This window comes from Mytilus californianus, unplaced genomic scaffold (genome assembly GCF_021869535.1).
Source record: "Mytilus californianus isolate M0D057914Y unplaced genomic scaffold, xbMytCali1.0.p SCAF_5, whole genome shotgun sequence".
NCBI lineage: Eukaryota > Metazoa > Mollusca > Bivalvia > Mytilida > Mytilidae > Mytilus > Mytilus californianus.
Window position 1 is genome coordinate 44,809,542 of NW_026262701.1, and position 23,503 is coordinate 44,833,044.

Consider the following 23,503-nt stretch of genomic DNA (forward strand, 5'->3'; position numbering starts at 1 on the left):
TACGATAAGACGGGTACGATTGTAACCATAACATAAACGAAGAATTCTTTTCCCTGATGAAAGCTTATGATCCCGATAGGTTTTCTCGCTGAATAGATCATTAACATCGGCTAGAACTTCAAGTAACTGTTCAGGAGTTTCACCTGTAAAAGGAATACCGTTTGCTTGCAAAACAAGAGAACACATCTCTATCATTTCAAAAGTGTACATCATTGTCTATAAAATTGTAAAAGATTTGTTTGTCGGTGGTCAAGCTATGACTACCTGGGTTAGAATCAGATGACGAAGGAAATGCGTACCATGACATCTGGTGGAGTCTGCATCAGGAATGTAATGTTACCATGGTTAATCTGTGTTCTTCATCCATATTAACGGGGGAAAATAAAATAAATGCACGAAATACATTTATCATTTGTTCATGTTTTTCGTATTAAAAGTTCCACTCGCTTTACAAAAGCGGGCGGTATATAGTAATTGGGAGTCGTGCATCTTTTATACGATTACACTTTTGCATCCGCAACTGCTCCCTAACCGACTTAAATAGTGTGTGATTTTTTTAACAATAACGTTTAAATCTTGCCAAATAATGTAAACGGTATTTTTCTACTATTTTTTACCTTAAAGATACATTACATGTAGTAAATATCGAGTTGGCGATTTTTCTTAAATACTAGATTATGATTTATTCCTAATGAAATATAAAAATATTTCGTTACAAAGGATGTGTCATGTGTTTGATTAAGATTCGGATCCAATTATTATTTGTGTGTACTCAAATATCTATACAAGCAAAGAGCATTCAAGTCTAGAATGATGTAATATAGTTTTATTTGATAACATATAACTACTTTATTTCTTAAGAAATATTAAAAACAAATTATCGTTTAAAAAATTGTATGACTTTCATTAAATCTAAAATTAGGTTCACAGACATCCGAGTACTTTAAAAACCAACTTGAGTGCTTTAAGTACTAGTATATATAATGAAATTCTATCGGTCTATACTTGAAAATGCATGATTTAATTCAAAATGTAATGCATGTTTATGTTTAGTGCAACTTGAGGTACTTATATTTTTTTTAAAACGAGGAAACGATGCAAAGGGGCATTAAGAACCCATATAAGTCGAAGAAAAAAGTCTCCACCATGATCAAAAGAAAACACGACAAAAATACCAACGAAAGTCCACAAAAAATCCACAAAGAAACATTGAGTTCATTTATCCATGACGATCAAAAAAATCGACTGATTTTGGCGAATCATGGTATATGTTTTCCAATTATAACAGCAACGTTTAAATAATTGAGTACTCTAACAAATAAGGATAATTTGACACATCACAATATAAATTGAATCAAATTGACAATACCGATAGCCGAAAATTACCATTTGGTGCCTAACGGTAAAAGGCATTTCAACCATCTTGAAAGATTTCTATAATAGCTTATTACAACACGGGCTCGTATATGTAAAGACGAATATATCTCTGCTTTATATTTTCATTGCATTGAAAGATATTTGTTGTTTTGTTTTCTAGTTGATCTCGTTAGGCCGTCATAAAACAATTCATAGAAACAGAACGTATTGAAATGCTTCAAACTGACAAGTTTTCACAGCAAAGTAAGATGGTCAGTAAGGGTTAAACTAAGCAGAAAAAAATCTAGATAAAAGCAAACAAATTTCATATTAAACGTAAAAAGCACGAAGAGCCACTGGTCTGACAAGTGTTTCAAACTGGTCCGAGTTGTCTTTCAAACTAGTCCAAGCTGTCTTTAAAAGTGGTCTGAGTTGTCTTTAAATTAGCCCGAGTTGTCTTAATCCGATTTGCCTTTTGTCCGAGTTGTCCTGATTCCACCTCCAGCTGCTAAGTTGACATTTTTTACCCATATTTTTTCATGTTCTTTGAAATCCCTTTGTTCAAATACAGACAAAAATCACAGGAGTTAGTCTTTGTTTTGAACCGAGGGTTTATATTTACACTTTGAAACGTCCCAAGATTTAAATGCTACCTGTAAGTGTAATTGTAATCCTAATCGTAGGTATATGACAGTCTCCGCAAATGTCTTTTTATGAAGATGTCTAATATGCACAAATATATCATCATAATAGCTAAGAAATAAAGGTACTTTTAATTTTATTGTTTGAAATATATAAATAACGAAATGCAAGAGGTTACACGGGAAAACCATCTCGTTACCAAATGTAAAATCCGGCTGAACAGCATTCAAAGATCAGTCCCTAACATAAGAAAGATAAACAAACTGATATATTTAACACACAGTAACAAAATACAATAAATGGCATCGGACTAACGTTACCATGGACACATTAAAATGAGTATGACTAGCATGCAGTTGACAACAAAATAGGAATAAATAACAAATGACTTGAATGTAAATCTGTGTTGCCGCATAAATTATGAACGATTGCTTATTTGTAAATATTCAACGTACTCACGTTTGAGATTAAAAGTATAATTTTTGTTAGGATTAAAGATACAAACTAGTATTGGCTGACACATTCTTAATTTTAATATCGAAACATTAACGCACAGCCATTGGTAAACCTAATTACAAGCGCACCTGATGAAGATATAAATCAACAATTTCTTGTTGTCGACAATTCTACAGGAAACTAAATATAACTATTTGTCAATGTTAAAGTAACTCAAATATAACAAAAGTAACCTTGCAAGACAATTTAAGAAATAATTGTAACTGAGTGCAAACATAAATGACTATTTGTCTATGTTAAAGTTACTGAAATATAACAAGAGTAACCTTGCATGACAATTTAAGAAATAATTGTAACTGAGTGCCAATATAACATCAATTTTTATTATTTATTTTCCTTCAGGTAAATCGACATATAATGTTTATACTACATCTACTAGGGATTTCAGTTTATGGTTGAGCTGGTGTATTTGGTTAATATACTCATGAGTACTTCAATACTCTGACAATTTTAGAATAACCTTTTAACGTGTAAAGTTGTTTCGTCATTTTGGTGTTTCTTTTACTACCTGTATATCGTCTAATCGCTAAATCTTTAGCAATCCAACTAGTACTGCGATTTTAATAAACAATTTAATATACACTATCAAAGGTAGTAACACCCCTTGACGACCCTTAATAATTAAAATACTGTACACCAAGGGATATTCAAAAAGGAAAATCCTTTATGAAATGGCAAAATCGAAAGCTCAAACACATCAAACGAATGGAACACAACTGTCATATTCCCGACTTGGTACAGGCATTTCCTTATGTAGGAAATGGTGAATTAAATCTAGTTTTATAGATAGCTAAACCTCTCACTTGTACGATTGTTGCATATAATCCATTATATTGACAACAATATGTGAGCAAAACAAACAGACAAAATAGGTGAACATGTAAAAAAATTGGATTTTTAAGTTCTTTTTTTTTAATTTGTGTTTTTCTGTTAATTTCTTCAAACATTGAAATAAAGGAGAAGCATGTTTTTTGTTTTGTAGTTTTGTGAATAATATTTGTCTGATTGTATTGATGTCAAATACGTCAAATTAGTTGTTTATTTTTTTCAGGTTTTTGTTTCTCTTTGATTTCAATGAATTATGAATAAATAAAATGCATATGTTCTTATAAAACTTAAATCTTTTGATTTTTTAAAATAAAGGTTCGAATTAGTGACGTTGCAAATAAATAGGAAATCAGGAAGCCTTCATATAGCAGATTTTTTAGGAAGAATGAAAATAAGCTAGTTCACGTTTTTTCGATATACATTGTAGATAATGTCCTCTCACTAGATATTTCCAATTTTGATAACTACATTTGATGAGATCGCATCTACTCAGTCAATCGTGAAATATGGGATACCAATTAGTAGCAGTTAAGTCTACCTCATACATGTCATACATCTAAATGTTGACAATGAGGGTCGGTTGCGAATAAACGGTTTTTTACAATTGGGATTATTTGAGCTAGTCAAATATGATGTTTTCACTTCTACGTAGCAACATTCAAGCAGCGCTGAATAATGAAGCATATCTCTCTCAGTTGGTAAAATATTCCAGACCTTGTGTTTCCTAGCATGGTTTCTTACAAGGAACTATTAAACCAGGGATTCCAGTTGGTAAAGTTGAAGTCAACCCTTTTAGAATGTCACGGACGCCATAAAAAATTAGTTGATTATTATAGAATATCTGTATCTAAGGCGACAAAGGATATGTTCCAATTGTCGTTACCACAATCCCGTCTTTCTTTCCTCGATTGTGACACCCAAAAAGGAGACTAATCACAAAATTTGTATTTACATAGTAACACGACAGGTTGAACTTATAGAGCAGGATCTTCTTACCATTTCAGAGCACATGAGATCCTCTCACGTTTTGGTGGCGTTCATGGTAAAAAAACGAAAAACAATCGAAAGACAAACAACAGTATACAAGACTCAACATAGACAACCAAAGACTGAAAAACACAACGCCCATTATGAACATTGGATGGTCTCATGTGCTTATGAATGGTAAGCAGATACTGCTCCACATGTTGCACACGTCATGTTGCTCATGTAAGTACAAACTTGGTGACAAGATTATCAATCTTAAATAATAGATTAGCATCTGATCAAACAAATATTGATTAGGAACAAACAAAAACAAAAACGTATTCGAAATATGTACAGACACTTACTTTGCTTATTATCTGCCTTCATGTAGAAAACACATTTTCAATGTTTGAACTTATTGTGCAGTTTTCAGTATATACATGTAGTTGATCAATATGTTGAATTTGGTGGTCTCTAAAATAACTACATGGTTGCTAAATGACGGGTATTTAATAACATAACACTGCTTTCTAGTGGAATGCAACCATCAGTTACTGGATATGGTATAGTTCCTGACATATCTAAGTTCTAGAATTTGCGAAAGAAAATGTTAATAATATCATTGAACAGGCTGTTACATGTGCGGGTTATGATATTTATTGCCAGTGTGTTAAAACATACACATGATATAATACACCTTTGTATGTTGATCGGAATTGCCGATAATTAAATTGTGTCTCTGTAAGGAAAACAAGTAATGTATAAACAAATCTGTTTCAATTAAAAAACAAAATAAAGAAAAAATCAAAGTTGGTTCCAGTACTAGTGGAAAGTAACACCTGTTACATAATGATTTGAAAACTTCCAAACTATCTATGTGTATACTGACTATTTGTTTATACTTTTGTTTTAGTTTGTGGCTTTCATTAGCTTGATTAATTCGCAGTTAGGTGAAGTCATTATAAGAGTTTTGTACCAAAATCAGCTATTTACGGCAAAATAAGTGTAGTATAACATGTATAATAAAACCAAAACGTTTTTCTCCCTAAGTAAAGAAACTATACTGGACCCTATAAATGGTGTACATTGAATGTAACTTATGTATTGAAACCATTCGTCTTGTCAACGATGGCTGTTTGATCTCTGTACAGATGAAAATTTGAAAGAACGAGAATTTAAAAACAAAATATTTCAACGCAATAATAACATCATATCTACGTTTTTTGTCTTATCATCTGGCAATTCGGAAAGGGAAACAACGACATTTAATCCACATTGTTTTTTTTTATTTATAAACGGTCATACCAAAATGATTTGAAAAAAACCCTTTGAAAAGATACAATTAGTGTGATGGTATGAAGATGAAATTAAATAAAAGATATAACAATTGTATTCAATTTTAAAATGAACGCGAGACTGAATGAATTTGACTGACAAGAAATCATCCATTCGTGAATTTGACAGATTCTGTATTCTTAAGTTTTTAAGTTTAAATCTCTAAAGCCAAGCGTAAGACACTGTTCAAACATGCATTGTGAACATCGAAAGGATGTTATTAGTTACATTTATATTTCCTTTTGAAAGTGTCATACCTTCTCCTTTTGTCTTTTTCATTATATTTAATAAAAAAAAATAACATTCAGCCAACATGGCAACATACAAACATACAAACTTTCACCTTCCTTGATTTTACATAGCTTAGTTGTGTGCCTAATGACGCCATGCAATTTTAAAAACGCGTACTCTAGGTCTGTGATCTCAAAAATATTATGACGAACAAATAGAATTTCTGACATTTCAGCGCAATAATAACATCATATCTACGTTTATTAGTCTTATCATCTGGCAATTCGTTAAGGAAACAACGGCATTTAATCCACATTGTTTTTCATATATAAACGGTCACACCAAAATGAATTTAAATAACCCTTTGAAAGCATACAATTAGTGTGATGGTATGAAGATGAAATTAAGTATATGTAAGAGAATGATGATTCCTTTCTGCATGATTAAGTACGAGCGTTAGTGAGTACTTATCATGAAGTAAGGGATTATCATTAAGAGAATGATGAGTCCTTTCTTCATGATTAAGTACGAGCGTCAGTGAGTACTTATCATGAAGTTAGGGATTATCATTCTCTTACAAACTTAGAATATTGCAAAGTGCTCAAGGCTCGAATAATCTCTTGATTGGTTTTATTCAAGAATTACGTTCATTGTCAGTGTTAATTAAATGGGTAATGTAATTGATGCATGACTTCATTTTGAAGCATTTCATTTATGGGTTAGTTTTATTGATGTAAGGACTTTCTTATAATTTGGGAAAAATTTTAAAAAATGCGTTATGACATAAGGTGACACAACAGTACAAAGAAAAGGTAGAAATTGTATATGTTCCTGATCGTGAGTATGAATGTAAATCATGCAATATTTAAATGAGGCATTATCCTTTTTAATGTACAGTTTGAAATAATAAGTACATTTGAGTTACAACTAATTTTATTTCACAGCCAATATTGTGGTCATGCTTTTCAAATCAAATACTATTTCATTATGTCAGGAAAATGTTGTAATAAAATGCCTTTGAAAGTTTTAAATATATTCAAAACTAAAATCAAATTCCTGGTTTGTTTTTATTTTATCAGAATATTGGAAATAACTATTCTTCCCAACCGCTGGTTCAGTAATCAAAGTTTTGGAAAGCTAGAGATTTAGGTTAATTTTTATTTAAAACTGTTTGTTTCTTTTTTTTGTGCATCACTTCGATATTGTTTCTTTTTTTTTTGTGCATCACTTTGATATTGTTTCTTTTTTTTGTGCATCACTTTGATATTGTTTCTTTTTTTTGTGCATCACTTTGATATTGTTTCTTTTTTTTTTTTTTTTTAATAATTTGAAGTTATTCATATTTTCATAATAACATTAAAGATACAAATTTTATAGCACCAGTAAACTTCAACTTATTTTGATTTTTTTGTTTGTTTCACAATTTAACTTTTAGTTAGTTTCAATCACTGTGGTAAATCCTTTCAATCTGATATATGTGCTTCGGGGCAGTTGTAACTCATTTATAGAATCTCTTTGTTTTGAACTGTAAATAGACCAAAATAATAGGATAATCCCTTACTAAGAACATGTTTACATTCATTCTTCACAATTAAGAGACATCAAATCCTACAATTCTATTGGTCGAGAGCACTTTGCTATATTCTAAATAAAAGATATACCAATTGTATTCAATTTTAAAATGAACGCGAGACTGAATGAATTTGACTGAGAAAAAATCATCCATTCGTGAATTTGAAAATTTTTTAAGACATTATAGACAATCAATTACAAAATAATACTCTAACTAGTGACAACTGTATGGTTTATGCATGCATGCAACCGTATTAAACATATTGTAATACTATCTATTGTATTTGTATTGTATACGTCGGATTCACGCTATACAAATCTTAATTCGTTTGTAAAATTAACATATTGAGTTTAAATTATGGTTCTATATATATAATCCAACTAGTGAATGAGATATAATTGTCAGTACAGGCACAACTTATATTCACTAAGAAATAGTAAGTACAGTAAAATCAATTAGAAATGATTTTCGATCTATATTTTATATACACTAAAAGTATCTTATAATATCGATATCAATCTTTTCAACTGTACAAGTTCGATTTTACAGAGATATCTACGGAAGATGAATATATATTTATAACAATCAAACTAAAGTCTATTTTTATGTATGGATTACCATAAGATGTATTAACCGATATCCATAAATCGGCCATATGAGGCATTTTCCTATACAATTACTGTCATGATTGTTTTTTCACACTACTTAATATTTTCAATTACACCTAATCCACGTGAACTAGAATTTACCTGTCGTAGATGACCATGTATGGCAATGTAACTCAATTAGTAATTGTGTATTTAATTGTAATGTATTTCACATGAATGTGATAACGACTGTGAATATTTCTTACTACTATTCCAATCAACTCCGAAGTAATCTGCGAAGTAAAAACAAAATATGAATAGTACTTATATTAATTTATGATACTGGTTTACTTCTTTTTAAATTCATTTCAAGCAGTTTAAGCAGTTTACGCAGTTTTAGAGTGTATTATAATTAAAAGCTTTGTAAATGCCAGTCTGATAGTAAATAGAAAGAATAACAGGAATTAGAAAGAAAACCCCGAATAGAACAGACAACGCCAACCTGTTGTCACGAGGGCGCCCAGAAACAAAACATACTAATTATACGATATGGGTATTGGTCATTGTTGAAGGCCTAGGCAATATGTTGATCTGTAGTTGCAAAAATATACTTTATTTCCAGTCTGTTGAATGGTTGTCTACTCGGTAATGAAACTAAATTGATTTTTTTTAATAAACAAAGACCAACGACAACGTACAACAACTCTTCCAGAATTCAAAGCACAACGAAAAACGTGCACTGTGCAGCTACCAACAGGACGACATCCAATTTAAATAGGGAACTTAAAGACGAGACTATATTTGTAAACAAATCCAAAATGTACTCGTCACTACAGAAATCTAACTTAGGTAGCAAAGTTTATTACCTCCACTCATGAAACAATAAAAAATCCAGACAGGTTTCATGTAGTTTCATCGTAAAGAACTATTAAAATTGGCAGTTTTTGTGAGAGGTCATTACCAATCTAAAATCTGCAGCGTGACAATCAGAAAAAAAAAAGAACAACACCTGAACAAATTTAGATAAATTAATTAAGGTATCACACCTGTAGCTCCCGCTGCGGAACGATACAAGAAATAATCTGAGCTCAAACACACAATACCACGTGCAACAATGCGACAGCCCCAATCTTAACTGCGATCAATATGCAGTAGCTTAAAAATCAACCCTTAAGTCCATTTGGTTGAAGAACAAGGTAGCTGATACGTTTTTCACGGCAAAAGGATTGTCAAATGATCTACGAAATGCAACTTTAAGAGTGTGAATACTGAATAATATATAATTCGTGACATTTATATCATGGAAACCCGCAACAGAAGGTAAACACCCTTCTACCGTGAACATTTAAGCTATCAAATCTCCAGTGTTCCCAACGTGAAATCCTTGGCTGACTGTAAATACTTCTAAGGTTGTAAACAAAACCAACCCAAAAAATGAAGCAAAATAAAAACAAAACTACAAAGCAAAAACAAATACAAGAAAAACCACGCCATATTCAATACAAAGGGATAGATCCATTTATTTTCATAAGCATAAAAGTTTTCATCAATTTTTGTCCGCAATCCATGATCCAAATAATTGGTGTGATTATAGCTTTATCATAAACATTGGCACGCTTTGGTTACATTTTTATTTGGATCGTAGGTTGGTCATGGAATCCAAAATATATTAATTCATCATAAAACATGATCAGTAATATTAAAATAACCACAAGTCATTTTTTATTAAATTATTTTAGCGATTATATGAATGTATGATAAAGCAGGTCTTTAATAATTCCTAAAAAAAATTGACTGAACGGTTTGAAGGTTATAAAAGTCATTGCATAGTCACGCTTTAAAAACTGTAGATAAACGCAGATTTTAATCCACTTTGCATTGTAATACCTACAGATTATTTTTTAAAAATGAATATTATCTAAGAGTTTGGTGAATTTAACAAAATTATACATTTGTAGTTTTCTAGGAAAAGTAAAGGAGAAAATGAATTGTCATTACGAATTTAGACGTTTAGATGTTCTAACAAAAGGAAAGTAATTATTCGTCCACTTTCTTTGTATTATACATGTTAACGTTATAACAACAAGCTTTGTTTTGCTAGATATACATTCATGACCCGAATGGATGTAATAAGCACTTTGAAAGCATTTGTTTGTTCGAGAGTTACATAACAACACTCTCTGGACAAAGATAAATTAAATTAAGGATATGTATTAGTACATCACTTTGAATTAATGTAAGTAAACAACATGCCAGTGACAAAAAGAAAATGTGATGTACACAACCACAAATGATACATGATTTGTTGATTTGTTAATACATACACGATTCTCTTTACATATAATGCTACAATGAACACCAATGCCCGAGTATGTCAAATGCAAACATATGCAGTACAACCAACAGTAGCCACATCAAAGATAGGAGCACACCGGATACTTGGTGGATTACATATCGGGCTAGGTATGGTGTGCGGTATCCTTGGTATTACTGGAGCTATTCTTAGTTAAACCAATATAGACATTCGTTGCGAAAGTTATTACTACCACAACAGATATAATTATGTAATTAGATACATGTATACATGCTATGATTTTGGAGATGCTATCCTTATAATGGATTTAATTTGCGTGGGTCTGTCAGGTTGGGTAAGTAAAATATATCAACTCATATGACTTCCAAGTCACACCTTGGAGTAACTTTAATTATTTATGAACATGATGTAATACACATCTGTAATTTCTAATTAAATTAACTTTATTTAACAATACATTTAACGTTTGAAATAAAAAGTACCAATAATCGAACTTTTCAAAGGCTAATGCGTTATATTTATATATAATGTTGTGTAGTTAGTTTTCATTATTGCACATGTGTACGTCATATAAATAAGAAATTTTACACATGCATAAGCCCATTTTATCAGGTATAAAGTGTGAATTCCTACAAGATGTAAAATTAAAGCAACAGTATTTTACCGATGCTAAAAAATCATATATCGATTCAGAAGACAAATTAAGAAAACAAGCAAAACTGCTTAGGAGTCACGAGGGTAAACGTCACCTGTGTGTTGAGTAAATAGATATAAGAAGATGTGGTATGAGTGCCAATGAGACAACTCTCCATCCAAGTCAAAATTTATAAAAGTAAACCATTATAGGTCAAAGTACGGTCTTCAACACGGAGCCTTGGCTAACACCGACCAGCAAGCTATAAAGGGCCCCAAAAATTACTAGTGTAAAACCAATCAAACGGGAAAACCAACAGTCTAATCTATATAAAAAACGAGAAACGAGAAACACTTATGAACCACATCAACAAACGACAACTACTGAACATCAGATTCCTGACTTAGAACAGGTGCAAACAATTGCGGCGAGTTTAAACGTTTTAATGATACCAAACCGTCAGTCGTATCTGAAACAATAGTGTAACATCACAACATAGAAAGACACACTATAAAATATCAATTGAAATGGCTTAACTCAATCAAAAGACATACTAACACCTGTGAACATACACGGAACAAATAAATTTGATCTATGACACAATGTAAATATAAAATAAATAAACTAAGGGAAGAATATTTTAAGTAACATGTTATACCGCTGTGAAATGTTAAACAATTTAAGAAAAACAATATGCTTGAACAAAAATATTAGCCATTTCCAATTACTTTAAACACAGGTAAGTGAAAATAATTTTGTTGTTAGGTATACGTGTACAGTTCAAAAGGAGAAAGGAAATATTTTTACAAAATAAATAATTTGATGTTCATAGTACGAAGAAGTGAAAATTTATAGTAAACCAAACACTTATCGAGAAAACAGTATGAACCAATTGCATGAATAATTGTTTGTATCAATAGATCAGCTGAAAGTATTATAAAAAATAATTGATTTTGACTCACTGAAATCGATTTATTCTTTTACGTAATTATCGATAAATCTGTATATAACTGCGTTTTGTTTTGATTTTTCCATACTTAACATCATTAATGCTTCCTTAGTCTTTTCTTGCAATGTATCCGCTGAGCATTATTTCAGAATCATTAATCTATTGTTCTTAAATAAAAAACATACGACATATTATTAGCCAAGGATCCGATGATGTACCTAGGCTGATTAAACATCTTTTTCAGAGTACTAACAGTGATTGCCTCTGATAATGATTTTATTTTATGATACATATTCTAATAAATGAATGAATTAGATTAACACTTAGTTTTTTTTTATCAGAAGAAAATGTAATTTTTGTATTGGCTGATCTGATTGGTTCTTTTTTCCCGACCATTTTGTTTTCGATAGAACTTAAGTTATAATCAAAGTAGTTTACGTAATTTTCACAAAGTGATTTCTAATAAAATCATACAAATGACACTTGACAATTTAAACTGTGAAAAGACAGAAGTTTACGATAAATAAAAAGATCATAGTAATCGCACGGCCTATGTTTATCAAAGGTATTTATATGCAAGTGGAGTTTGACAATTATATTTTGTTTAACACGTCCTAAAAAGTTACAATACACAAGTATGATAAAACCATTGACATGTCTACCCAACGTAACAAAAAATTAGATTACTCTGGACAACATCTATCTTGGCAACAACGGAAAAAATTAAAGAGGCCAATTGGAAGCGTGATTTATAACACTATAAATAACGCCTATTTTGTTGCATTTCTGGAACTAAAATATTTAAATTTTGGACAGTTTTGAACAGGGTGTTGAATTCAACTCTAATAATCTTGTTCTTTGTTGCTAATTAGTATGAATTACGTCACATAAATTGTTATTATATAGTTGTAATACCATATCCCAAAACATTACGTTTGTTTCAGTGAAATTCGCATCATGGTCAATATACAGCACTGATAGACAACAGAAGAAAATTAAATATGCTATTTACTTTTATTCATTATTCACCTTTAAATGTGTATTTGTTTTTTTGCTTTCAGTTCACATTAACCGGTTGTTTACCGTTATGTATGACAGTACAACGTAAATCAAGCTGCTTAGTACGTACTTCTTATGTTGTCTCTTTTCTATAATCAAATTCATTTATAAAAATATATTGAAGCGAAATCATTAAAGGAGCATTAGCTACGAGATTAAAAAAAAAAAAAAAAAAATAAGGTTTTTTTTTTGGTTCAATCATTAATGAAAGTGAAATAGTAAAATAATAATTCGCTTTTAGCAACCAATTTAGTTCAATTTTGTCAAAATAAGCAAAGAGACATCGATGATGAACTAGTGACTTGCAAGTAAATAATTCGACCTCATTAAATCCGTATTCATTTGAACTTCAATTTAATCCGTTAGCTGGAGATAGTAGTCAGCACTTTATGTTCGTGTTTACATGAATATCATTTATATGGTCATTTATTTTTTTTTATTTTCCTGTTGACAAAACTTTTAATTTTTTGAAAAATTAAGGATTTTCTTATCCCAGGACTAGATTACCTTAGCCGTATTTGGCACAACTATTTGGAATTTTGGGTCCTCAATGCTCTTCAACTTTGTACTTGTTTGGCTTTATAACTATTTTGATCTTAACGTCACTGATGAGTTTATGTAGACGAAACGCGCGTCTGGCGTATTAAATTATAATCCTGGTACCTTTGATAACTATTTACGCGTGTATTCAGCTTTTAAAAGAAAATGAATGTCAACATTGAGAGTGAAACAATATAAACCTTTTGGTTGATTGATTCGATCCACAAACATGCTTTCTTATACAGGTAAAACGATGATAAACATACTTTGTAACCTACAATATGAAATCAAACAGACCTAGAAAAGTCCAATAGCACTTGGTTGCTATCTTTTTATATTTATATTTATGTTTATATCAGGTTGTATGACCGTCGGCATTCTTCAGAGGTCATCTCGATGGTTAATTAGATGGCGTCTAAACAAAAAAACACACGAAATGCTGATACATATTATCGAGTCAATGTATTGTTAATTGTTCTTTTTAGACTTTTTGTTATTTGGATATACGTTTTAGTATGTTATAAATCAAATAATTATGAGAATTTAAGTCAAATCGGTGAACATGAATCTGACAGCTAATGCCCCTGTAAAACTATAGAACTTATATTCTTATTTTGTCCACCTTGTAAACGGCATCCCAATAACACAAAAGAGTAAGTGAAGCTGTTTTTTTTAAATTCAGCTTCATATAAACAAAAGAACTAGTAAGTAAGGTTGGACGCATTATGTATTTCAAATATATTTTGGCGCCTGTTACATATTTAACTGTTTAAAATGGTTATCTTCAACCTGTTCTTTTCAATTTAATTTGTTTGACGACGGTGATCTTAAAAAAATTTAAATAAAACAATGGTATGCATAAGTTTATTTTAGTAAAGTATGGAGATTTGTCCATTTTGTGTTTTGCGCATGATCGTGTCTTCTGCATTGTTCATTTCGTCGCTGAATGAAATCCACTTAGGAATAAAGCGATAAATAAACGATACCATGTAAGCATGATTTTAGTATAAGCAAATTTAGTAATCTGCATTAGCCTTAGCCATTGGGAACTTCTTTACTGCGATATGCTTGTATTACGTGTAGCTGTTCTTTTGTTGTCTGTACATATTTCATTCTGTTTAGTGTATTATGTTGATTCATAATTGTAACGACTTTTTTACCAAAATGATAATCCATTGCATTCAAGCAAAATCAGGACAAGAATTGCACAGACCTTCACAGGTAGAAACACCAAATATTTGAAACATAGCACCGAAATCAATATAAACCCTTGAAAGCAAAACTAGGGAATAATTCAGAAGCTCTGGAAGGGTTCCTACCTAACTTGTTGCACCCGTATTCCCGTTGATAGCAAGTCAACCTGGTTATCAGTGGCATTTTGTAAAATAAAAAACAGAGGGAACGAGGACAGGGTTGTTCGTACGATAACATATATGTGATTTTTGCATTTTTATCTTAGCAGGAAATCTTTTGACACAATTCAGAAAGTCGTTTCTTTTATTAAGTGTGGTTAGTCCCTTTATATTGTCGAGTTTTTATCTAATACAAATTTGATACATTTCGCTTTACAATTTGGTATATTTTGAAAATGCTGCAATTTGTCTTTTATATAACTGTTTGAACAAATTGCCATTAATTGTAATTCATATGTCTGTTTGAAAACTGACCATCAGTAAAAATTAGTCATGAAATATTATTTTGAATTTGTAGGAAAAAGCGTTTCCGATTTGTAGCATTATATCAGCAGTTGTGTTTTCACCCATCGTTTTTGGATTAGGAGTTGCCGGAGCAATCATTGTTAGCATTATGGAAATAAAATGTAGTAGAAAGTTCAGAGCTTTATAAACATTTATGGAAAATTAAATACTTTATATTTATTAATTAAGGTTTTTTATTTTTTTTATTTAGCAAATTATATACAACATTTTTTTGACTTATAGGAGGTCAAAAGCTTCAGTGAGAGCTTTCAGATGATACTAGAACACTTAAATTGAAGACAGTCATATTCAAATATTTTAGATTAACTTTTGTTATGTAAGTCATTAAGGTATTACTGTCTCGCTTCCGACGATTGTTACATATCGAAAATGTAATAGAAGTGTCACTTTCCTGTCGTCCGTCTGTTGATACGATAACAATAATTTCTTATAGTGTGGCAACAGCATATGTACACAACAGTAATATATAAATAAATAGATCATTTTTTAATGTCACGATAGATTTTTTTCGAAAGTGTTAATAATGTTAATATACACAAAATAAGGTTGTCGGTCGCTTGGGCAGAGTTGATGTTAATTGGTGCTAATTATATTATTTAAGTAAGATACGTTTTTATTATTTTCGCTGGGTTGATACCGCTGATGATGGTCTCTAAATCTCTAAATGTCGAATTCACATCACTAGAACTACAATTGAACATTGAATCACAAAAGGTTGAATTCACATCATTTGAATTACAATTGGACTTTAAAAAACGAAAAGTTGAATTCACATCACTAGAATGCAAATGAGGCTTTAAACAAGAAAGGTTGAATTCACATCACTATAATTACAACGTGACTTTAAATCACGAAATGTTGAATTCATATCAATAGAGTTACAATGGGAACTTAAATCACGAAATGTTGAATTCATATCAATAGAGTTACAATGGGAACTTAAATCACGAAAGGTTCAATTCATAAAACGAGAATGAGACTTTATTTATTATATGTTGAATTCACCTCACTAGAATTACATTGAGACTTTCCAACAAGTAGAATATTATTCGGTATAAAATAATGTATATTGACAATAAATTTTAGTTTGAAATAATGTAATGTCATTAACCGGAATCCCCTTTAACTTTCTTTATGCGCATGTCTTTAGTAATGCTTGATGCCAAAATATTCCAAGCATTATAACACGTTAAAGAGCTGAAATGAAAATTAAAAAAATGAAAATAGTAATTTAGCCCAATCAGGACAATGAATCAAATGTATGCAAGTGTGAGATACATTTCTAATTTAAATCACTTTCTTAAATTTATAATTGTATATTTTCGAAAAAAAGAAATATGCATTTTCATATCAGTCCGAACTAATGAGCTACTTGGTTAAGGAAATTCTAGACCTCAAGGTCTAACAGTCCAACAGCAGAGACATCGACTCAATGCAAAAAAGTCAATGCAAGATACCAATTTATCTGCACCTGATGAAATAAGTTAACATTTTATGTTCAAATGCTGCGTTTTTTCCATATATTTTGCTGGTTTAAATTATCTATATATTCTAGATTTATTTTTAAAGGCTGATTTTTATGCAAATGCCAGCGGTGTTGTTGCAGTGTCTGTCCTCCTAACTGTTTTGTCCTTCATCGAATGCATTGTATCCATTGTTGCTGCAGTATACTGCTGTTGCTGTTGCTGTTCACAACTGTCTACTGGAAATGTCAGTATATTCATGATTTTCTCAAAATTATGTCCTGAACATTGAGTGCTTAAATATATTTTGAAATATATCAACTAGATTGATGATATATAAAGCTACTGTTGATTATCGTGCATTAAATACCTTTTGTCTCAAATAAACAATTAGACACACGTGAAAACCATAAAGTGATTCAATTCAATATTAAACGACTACGTTGTATGCTTGTGAGAAACACTTTTCTCATTTTTGTATTCTATTTGCATTAGATCTATGTAGAACATGCATTCATTATTTGTATTTATTCAATTTTTACAGCATCAAGGTGTCCAGCAGGGATATGATCAAGTGGGAAATTCCGGAATGCAAGGATATCATGGTAACCCTTTAAACTCACAACAGTGGGTATACCCAACTTCACGTCCTGCAGATATGGGGTATGAATTTCCTGTTGTCAACGATATAAACTCTAATCAGCGGGTATATCCAACTGCACCTCCTGAAGATATAGATCAATCATTTCCTATTGAGGACAATTCTACAACAAACTAACATTTTTATTCGTCAACAAAAGACCGGCGGTGTACTTGTTTGATCGGAGATGTAAATACATTTGATGTTTTGGGAAAATTGTAATTGACTCGGTAAATGTCTTGTAGTCAGCACTTCTGTGTTGACATGAATTATCATTGATATTGTCATATAAATAATAAAACTGTTTACAAAATTTTGAATTGTTTGAAATACTAAGGATTTTCTTGGCCTTCAATGCCCTTCAACTTTGTACTTTAGTTGGCATCTTACCTTTTTGATTCAAGCATCACTGATAAGTCGTTGTAGACGAAACCTTTATCTTTGATGAGTTTTTTTGTTAAACGTTTTCCTATTCGCCCATTTTCATTTCACTAATTAAAACTTTTAGGCTGTTCGATGAATTTAAAAAGGGGTTGAATATGTAAAATCATTTATTTATATACACGTTGTTAACGATGTTTAAGTTAAACATACGTAACCATATATATCAATATAACGTTCTATATCAGTTATACATCACTAGCCTGTCATCACTTTTGTTGTCATTTCGAACCCCGCACTTGGCAGATGCATTCGAATCTAATCTTAATTGACTACGATTGTCAGTTTTCCTGATCTTTTTCTCAATATTGACACAGATGGACGACTTCACACTCAAATCTATGACAAACGAGACGATTTCAACTTCCCAATTATCGATTTCCCATTTCTCAGCAGTAACATACCCTCTGCCCCATCGTATGGTGTTTACATATCTCAGTTGATACGGTATGCTCTTGCATGTTCACACTATACGGACTTCATATACAGGAGTGTGCTCCTTACGCAGAAACTGCTCAAACAGAGTTATGAGGAGGAAAGATTAAAAATGACACTCCGTAAATTTTATGGACACCATCACGAATTGGTTAATCTATACGATGTATCTGTGTCTAAACTAACTATCGGCATTTTTACCACGTCTTAGATTATGGTTTACCATCTACGTCGTCTGGTCTTCTAAGAATCGAACATGACCTTTTCCCGAATATGACTGTTTTGCTGAGTGTAAATTTGCATTGATATTAAACGTGTCTCGGTATTTGTACATCCAACATTCATATATAAGTTATGATGTTCCAATGTAATTCTGGTTGGATGTTGTTTAATGTCTTTTCGTTTGTGGTTTTAATTCTATTTTTATTTTCTATATGTATGTAAAAGTAAAGAAATAAATCATCTAGTTCTTTTATATGATTTTTAGTTTAAAGCAACTATATGCACAGGATTTATTTATTTTTACACAGTTTGATTTAAAAGAAAAACCGACATGGTTATGAAATATAAATAGTTACTCCATTACTAACACAATTCTATATTAATAGTCTTGTCATGGTTAGAAAATACATCAAATAACACCATTACAAACTTAATCCCAATTTCATATTGTATTTTTCGAAATTTACCTGTGACGTCACTTTTTGTGGCGTTGATACATTCGTGTGACTCACAGTTCATTATTCTATTGTGCTGTATTTGTGTACTTTCGTAAATTAATTTTAGGTGTTCGTTGTTATTCTGTGGATTACATGTTAAAATAGACTATTATATTATTTTTTTATGTATTTCTCTGTCCTGAATTTTCTTGCATCTATTTGTAATGTATTCCTGTCACGTAATGTTGTCATTTTAGCGGTATGTTTAACATTGCCATTTAAACAGGAGGTTTTGCTAGCCATACAACCAGGTTCAACCCACCATTTTTTCTTAAAATGTCCTGTACCAATTCAGGAGTATGGCAGTTGTTATCACATAGTCCGTGTCTATGTATGTTGGCGTTTGTTTTTCTACCAGGTCAGTGTTTCTGTTGTTCCGTTTTGTTTCCTCTTATAGTTGATGTGTTTCCCTCATTTTTCTTCCAGTTCAGTGTTTCTGTTGTTCCGTTTTGTTTCCTTTTATAGTTGATGTGTTTCCCTCAGTTTTGGTTTGTGACCCGGATTCGTTTCAGTTAAATCGATTTATGACTATTTAACAGCGGTGTACTACTATTGCCTTTAATCCTGTCGAAGGATAGTGGTACTTTTTGGGCACTCCGGCTTCCTCCACCTATAAAATCTGACCGCAAAACTGAACGCCACGAAATATCCAAGAGTGCTAAAAGTGACGTTAGCACCAACAAATAATCAATCATTTAATTAATTCTATCAAAATTTTTGATTTTTCAACCCTTTATACCACCATTCAACGTGTGAAATTGAAAAATCGTCTACAAGAAATAATCCACAAAGCTTTTTAATATAGAAATGGTAGCATACGCTATAAATTTATTGCTTTGGGATACCATACGGCATATTTTGTTTATAGTGAACAAAAAGGTAAAACATGCTACACAGAGGAACTAGTGATCAGTATGCTGGAGTTTCTTAATGGCAACATATTTTTTTGAATTTGGAGGTAGACTTTTTTGACAAATTGTCGGCATTCCTACGGGAACAAACTGTGTGCTTCACTTTACCGACCTCTTCTTATTTTCATATAGGTCAGAAATCCTAAAGACACTTTCTGATTGGCACCATTAATATAACCGCCAGAACTAGAAATTAAGAAAATACAGACACGGCTTCCTTCGCCTCATTTTCTAGACTTATACCTTGAATTTGAAATAAGCGGTCATCTCAGTACCAAAATCTATGACAAACAAGATGAATTTAAGCTTGAAATTATAAATTCCTCCCCCCCCCCCCCCTTGTCTTAGCAGCAATATACTAAGTTCACCTGCATATGGGATATACATGTACCCAACTCATTCGGTATTCAAGAGCTTGCAGACTTTATAGAACGTCACCAGTGTCTGAGCAGAAAGTTGATGAACCAGGGTTATGACAAAGAACGTCTCTTTGATTATGGGGAGATACCAAGACCTTGTTGATAAATGTTCCTTATCAACTTCACAAAAAATACCTGATGGTCTTGAAATATAGATTATCATGATTATAGGTACATTACTGACGTTGTTTATCTTTTTAATTACGTGGTAAAGTGTTCTTTTTATTTGTCTGTGTATATTTTTAACCTTTACTTTTTTTTCCAATTTGGTAATATCATTTTGGCGTTGCTCGCTATTTATACATCCCGCCATTGTCATAATTGTGTTATTGTGCTATGGTCATTTATTGTATTCTTGTTATTCATTTTGCTTATGTGCTTTGTCTATAGAGTGTCTATATGCCATTTTGTTTTTCTTTGTTGACATAGTCCTTTGTTTTTATAGAGAATAAGATAATATCACAATGTTTACTGCTGTACCCAAATTTTCACATTTTTACCTATTATGTCTGTTTGTTTTGTCACATTATTGTCAATATAATGGAATTCTATGCTTGTAACTTGTAAAAATCTCAATATGTGTCTTTGTGAAATAACCTGGAGATCAAATCAGGGAACCAACTGGTGAACAAAATGAATTATATCTATGAATATTAGGTATTTTCCTATAACATGTATAAAATATTGAAAACAACACGTTTAATAATTGCATGCGTCCGAAGCGCTTTTCTGGATTTACCTTCACCAGGAACGCTCAATGCCAAACATTTGAAATCCGAGGGATGTATAAGTACCGAAACAGTTGAAGAGCTATATGACAAAAATACCTAAAACAAATAGCCAAATTCATCTAAGGTCAACTTTGCCTGAAGGAGTTGAAACCTTAGTTTCTTTATAATTTCAGAATTTATAAACGGACAATTTTAGAAAGGTTTGTTATAAATCATGTCAGTACCGAAGTACTGACTACTGAGCTGATGATACCCTCGGTGACTGATAGTCCACCAGCAGAGGTATCGACCCAGTGATGTAAATAATTGAAAACAACACGTTTAATAATTGCATGCGTCCGAAACGCTTTTCTGGATTTACCTTCATCAGGAACGCTGCCAAACATTTGAAATCCGAGGGATGTATAAGTACCGAAACAGCTGAAGAGCTTTATGACAAAAATACCTAAAACAAATAGCCAAATTCATCTAAGGTCAACTTTGCCTGAGGGAGTTGAAACCTTAGGTTCTTTATAATTTCAAAATTTATAAACGGACAATTTTAGAAAGGTTTGTTATAAATGATGTCAGTACCGAAGTACTGACTACTGAGCTGATGATACCCTCGGTGACTGATAGTCCACCAGCAGAGGTATCGACCCAGTGATGTAAATAATTGAAAACAACACGTTTAATAATTGCATGCGTCCGAAGCGCTTTTCTGGATTTACCTTCACCAGGAACGCTCAATGCCAAACATTTGAAATCCGAGGGATGTATAAGTACCGAAACAGTTGAAGAGCTATATGACAAAAATACATAAAACAAATAGCCAAATTCATCTAAGGTCAACTTTGCCTGAGGGAGTTGAAACCTTAGTTTCTTTATAATTTCAAAATTTATAAACGGACAATTTTAGAAAGGTTTGTTATAAATCATGTCAGTACCGAAGTACTGACTACTGAGCTGATGATACCCTCGGGGACTGATAGTCCACCAGCAGAGGTATCGACCCAGTGATGTAAAAAATTGAAAACAATACGTTTAATAATTGCATGCGTCCGAAGCGCTTTTCTGGATTTATCTTCATCAGGAACGCTCAATGCCAAACATTTGAAATCCGAGGAATGTATATATAAGCGGCGTGGATTGTGATCAACCATATATACAAAGTGCAACCAATAGTGAGAGGAACATGGCGTACAAAATTATAAGCATTGTTTCATTGATGAGTGCTTAAAGTTAAAAATAATGTGGATTATCATTTACTTATCAATAAACATAGGAGCATAAGTAATGTTTATTCGCACTAGTGCATTTAAGGTTAATGAAGTATATATAGTTGCCTTTTTCTGTACAGTTTGCATATTTTTGAACGGTTAGTAGTAAATTAAATTTCAAAGCTAAATATGTAAGAAAAAAAAATGATTGGAGATATACGACAACCAGACACAAACATGTATCTAGAGGTCATAAGACTGTCGTCAATAATGAAAAGTGTTTTCAATGTAATAAGTCATGCTCCAGATTGACTCGAGTGGCAAAAAGTTAATCATCATTCTTCTTAGGATTATTAAATATCTATATGAACATCGAATTGTCCAAATGAAAAAATCATTTAAGAGGCTCTTGACTTAAAAAATAGGCACACGAAAATGTGTCGAGGTTTGAATATTTTTAAATGATGTTAAAGTGTTTGTTCCGATATCTTTTCCGGTGGAGGGTCCTTTAATATCAGTATTTACTAGCCATTGAACTCACATTGTACTACATGCCCTTGTCAATTAAACACGTATTGAAGTATTTAGATATGTTGGCATTTTTTTGTCATCGTTAACCAAAGCAAAAAACGTTTATTGCAAACAACTTTTGTAACCCCTGGAAGGCTTCCCAGTCTCTTTAAATTCCATCTTTGATTCTCAAGCTGGTAAGTCAATCTGTAGTAGAAAAACTACACAGCCAGTCAAAACTCACTATGACAATTATTGAACAGATTTACATTAATTTAAGAATGCGTGGATTACCAATGTTGTCACGATTTGAATATGTTATTTTATATTTGGATGCTTGGATTAGTTATTCTTTTTATTCACTGTGGACTTATTTATTTTCGTGGATTGCCGAAAACTTGCCTTTTCGTGGATATATAATATCGTGGTTTTGCCAAAGTTTGAACATTTAAATTCGTGGTTCACTTGTACCCACGAAAACTACGAAAATTGGTATCCAACGAATAAAAATGAATTAAGAGTATCCCAATAACATGTTACATATAGTTCATAACTGTATGATAATATGTTTCCCCGATCTTCACATGTAAACACTCTTCATGCAGAATATTTGTTTTTAAATATTCCGCTATGAATTCACTTTTGTGTTCAAAGAAAAGTACAAGGAACCGATTTAAGTTTCATGTAATTCTTAATATAAAGTAAAGTAATGAATAGATGACATCTTGATATAGTAACAAAAGATCGTGAACCCCCGATGACGACCAAATATTTAGCAAATTTATTA

General features: G+C 31.6%; 1 protein-coding gene across 1 annotated transcript; it reads left to right on the forward strand.

Annotated features, from left to right (window-relative positions):
- Positions 1-10,382: 10,382 nt before the first annotated feature.
- On the forward strand, positions 10,383-17,667 carry LOC127702301 (uncharacterized). The gene is made up of 5 exons (XM_052206442.1): positions 10,383-10,682; positions 12,993-13,052; positions 15,241-15,327; positions 16,818-16,958; positions 17,256-17,667. The coding sequence occupies exons 1-5, from the start codon at positions 10,611-10,613 to the stop codon at positions 17,487-17,489; spliced, it is 594 nt and encodes a 197-aa protein (XP_052062402.1). The 5' UTR covers positions 10,383-10,610; the 3' UTR covers positions 17,490-17,667.
- Positions 17,668-23,503: the final 5,836 nt, after the last annotated feature.

Bases quoted from the DNA above. Each gene is read 5' to 3' on its own strand.
- LOC127702301 (XM_052206442.1), top strand. From the start codon at position 10,611: ATGTATACATGCTATGATTTTGGAGATGCTATCCTTATAATGGATTTA. The intron at 13,053-15,240 runs GTACGTACTTCT...TTGAATTTGTAG, and splicing joins AACGTAAATCAAGCTGCTTA to GAAAAAGCGTTTCCGATTTG. The intron at 15,328-16,817 runs GTTAGCATTATG...TTATTTTTAAAG, and splicing joins GAGTTGCCGGAGCAATCATT to GCTGATTTTTATGCAAATGC.